Source organism: Trifolium pratense, linkage group LG4 (assembly GCF_020283565.1).
Source record: "Trifolium pratense cultivar HEN17-A07 linkage group LG4, ARS_RC_1.1, whole genome shotgun sequence".
Classification (NCBI taxonomy): Eukaryota; Viridiplantae; Streptophyta; class Magnoliopsida; order Fabales; family Fabaceae; genus Trifolium; species Trifolium pratense.
The window spans coordinates 49,680,759-49,683,938 of NC_060062.1; the positions used below are offsets into that span (position 1 = coordinate 49,680,759).

General features: G+C 31.3%; 1 protein-coding gene across 1 annotated transcript in view; it reads left to right on the plus strand.

Moving 5' to 3' along the window:
- The first annotated feature begins 1,008 nt into the window (after positions 1–1,008).
- LOC123923698 (zinc finger CCCH domain-containing protein 6-like) overlaps positions 1,009–3,180 on the plus strand; it is a 7,183-nt gene continuing 5,011 nt past the window's right edge. Inside the window, exon 1 of the mRNA XM_045976413.1 lies at positions 1,009–1,387. Coding sequence (XP_045832369.1) covers positions 1,328–1,387 — 60 coding nt within the window. The 5' untranslated portion in view covers positions 1,009–1,327. The remainder of the gene's footprint in view (positions 1,388–3,180) is intronic.

Consider the following 3,180-nt stretch of genomic DNA (forward strand, 5'->3'; position numbering starts at 1 on the left):
AAATGAGTTAAGCAATAAAGGATATATATATGTATATATATAGATAGAGAGAGAGAGAGAGAGAGAGAGAGAGAGAGAGAGAGAGAGAGAGAGAGAGAGAGAGAGAGAGAGAGAGAGAGAGAGGTGTGAGGGAAAGAAGGGAAGAGAAAGAAAGAGATGAGGGTGCGGGAGGGATGTAGAAAGTCATGATATAGAGAGATTTGAGAGTTTTCAGATGAACTTACGAAGATTTTCTTTTATTTAAATTAATTTTCCAACTATAAAAAAAAGAACGTATATTAAAAAGGAAAAAAAGGATAACCAATCTTGTTTTTTCTTTTTTTAATGTAAAATCTCATTTTAAATTTCAATATACACATCATACATTAAAAATAGATAACTACACTATATCGTTAGCGAACTTTCATTAAACTCATAACATAAGCGCTATTAATAATTTTAAAATAGTACTCCGTAAATGTTAATATAATTAAGTGATTTAATACAAATGATCAACTAAATTGATTACAATATTTACATTTTATCCTCAAAGCTTAAAAATAGTTTACAGAATAGCGAAATTCTATATTCAATCTTATTTAAAAACGTTGAAATTAACAATATCAGAATCAATAATTTTCGTAAACATAATTCAGTTAGAATTCTACGTTAAAATGAATAAATAAAGTATCTCAAGTTCAAACTATCTAACCCCTAAACATGTATTACGATATCCCGAACCAAGTAACCTAATAAATACGTAATTTTTTATTTTTATTTTTATTTTTATTTTTATTTTAATCTAGCAATCTATCCACAATTTCACATGTGAATTTAATTTGAACATAAAAGAATGAAAAACACAAGAAAAATACATTGGTGGCCATATGGCTTGTGGCAATCTATTGGTAGTGCAAGAGACCCCTCACTACCAACCTAATCCAACCGACGCAGCCAAACACACACTCACTCACTCAACTGTGCGCTGTCACTACACCCTCACACACACACACCTCATTCTTACGCTTATTTATTACTTACATTTTATTTTCCCTATTTTCCCGCATCCACCAACGTCACATAATAACACCTCAATATAAAACACACCTTCGCTTTTGCTTTTGCTTTTGCCTCTGCCTCTTCTACTTCTAGGGTTTCTTTAATCAAAATTCATTTTCTCTTCTGCTGCGCGATTCATTCATCATCATCATCATCATCATCATCATCATCATCATCATCAAACACAAAAATAATATTCTTCTTCAGATTAATAAATAAACACATAGATTAATTAATCAATCTCAGTTTCGTTCTTTCGATCTATCTATCTATCTTCGATTTCTTTAATATGAAGCGTACGAGGAAATCTAATAGGGTTTCTTGGGCTCCTGGTTCCAATCTTTGTCAGGTATAATCATTTCTTCATTTACTTATTTATAAATAATTGTTCTTGGCAATTTAATCACTTTCATAAACAGAGGACATTACTTTCATATAATAATAATGATCAATTAAAAATAATTTTTTTTTTTTTTGAAAATTATAATGGGACTTGATACTGACACTGCAAAGATTCCAACTTTGTGACCCTTCGGAACCAACTCCATGCATTGTGAATTTGTGATTGTGTCCCCTCAATATTAATTAATAAGAGTAATTGAGAAATTTTTAATCTGTATAACAAGAATATCTTAAAAATTTCTTAAATACAGAATCTTAAGCACTTTATGGTTTACAACACCAGTTTAATCTGGTTGGGGGTTGAGTCTGACTTCAAGTGGTTCCAGCCCCCTACCGATCACAGTTGTGGGGATGGAACCATGGTCCTCCTACCAAATTCAGCTGCCAATCACCACTTAACCAACTAATGATGGGTGAATCTTAAGCACTTTAATATAGCTTGATTTAGAGTAAATTGAGAAATCAGGGACCATTTAAGGTAGTGTTTTAAAAAAATTAACTTTAATTAAACCCTAAACTTTATTTTAATTATTGAAAGATAAAAAGTTGTTGATTAGTACTTATGCAATCTTTGTTATATTCTTAAAATGGAACATAAAGATTTGGTGATATAGCCTTTTAAGTTAACAGGAAATTGGTTTGTGACTTACAATTAGTTGGGAAGGGGAATGGAAAATATATTGCTTGCCTTACAATTGGTAGATTTGAAGTGTTGTTTAGGGTTTGGCTCATCGGGCAAATTACACATGGATAATATTTGAAAACCCTTGAGGGTTTAGTTCTCGAATCACGATTCTGTTTGTCGCCAAGCTTATTTTTGAATTATAAATCATATTGAATAGTAATGTTGATAAAAATAATAAAAATGATCGAATTGTATGAAACCAATTGCTATGTATAATATTCATAAGTTAGGAATTGACAACATAACTTAGCCATAATTCCATAAACATAAAAAAAAACAAAACCTAAGTTATATACGGCGCAAGTTAGAATGATAACAAAGTAAAAAACTATGTGAAGACCCTATTGGTGCACATGATAAAGCAGAAAGTGCAATCAATGGTGAATCTTGACTGAAATTTTAGAAGGTGCCATGTATAAAAGTATTAACATGTAATGAAAAGAACAAATTTGCTTCTTAGTGTAGTGGTCAAATCGCTACCTTTTATCTCACGCGTGCGGTTTCGATTCTTCTCAACGCATTTTTTCAGTAATAATAAATGAATAATACACTAACTTGAAACAAAATTGGCAACTATCGGGATCGGCCGCAGAACAATCCACTCGATAAATAAACAGTTGCCACTATGCTGCCATTAGATACAATTGACAATATTTGGTGAAACTTGTAAAATTTAGATAAAATACTCTTGATACAATATGTATCTTCTAAAATGAATAACATTTTGAGGGGTGCCATGACACATCCCTGTCCTAGAGAAGGTTCGCCCCTGAGTGCAACCCCATGGCTGTTACAATTGTTGATTGCTACATTGTGCTATGCCAGTATAGTAGTGCTATCTGTTGCTATTGGCTGCTATGATGCATTGATTAGGGGAATATTTGACATTGACAATATTATTACAAAAATCAATCAAATGTTTTTTTTTTTCCTTTAAATATCCACCCTTTTCAAAAGAGAGTATTAAAAACAAATTATTTTGTTGTAAATGGAGTTAAACTTTTGATATATGGAGTTCAACATATCTTTGGAGATTTGTTTTCAAAGATGGACTG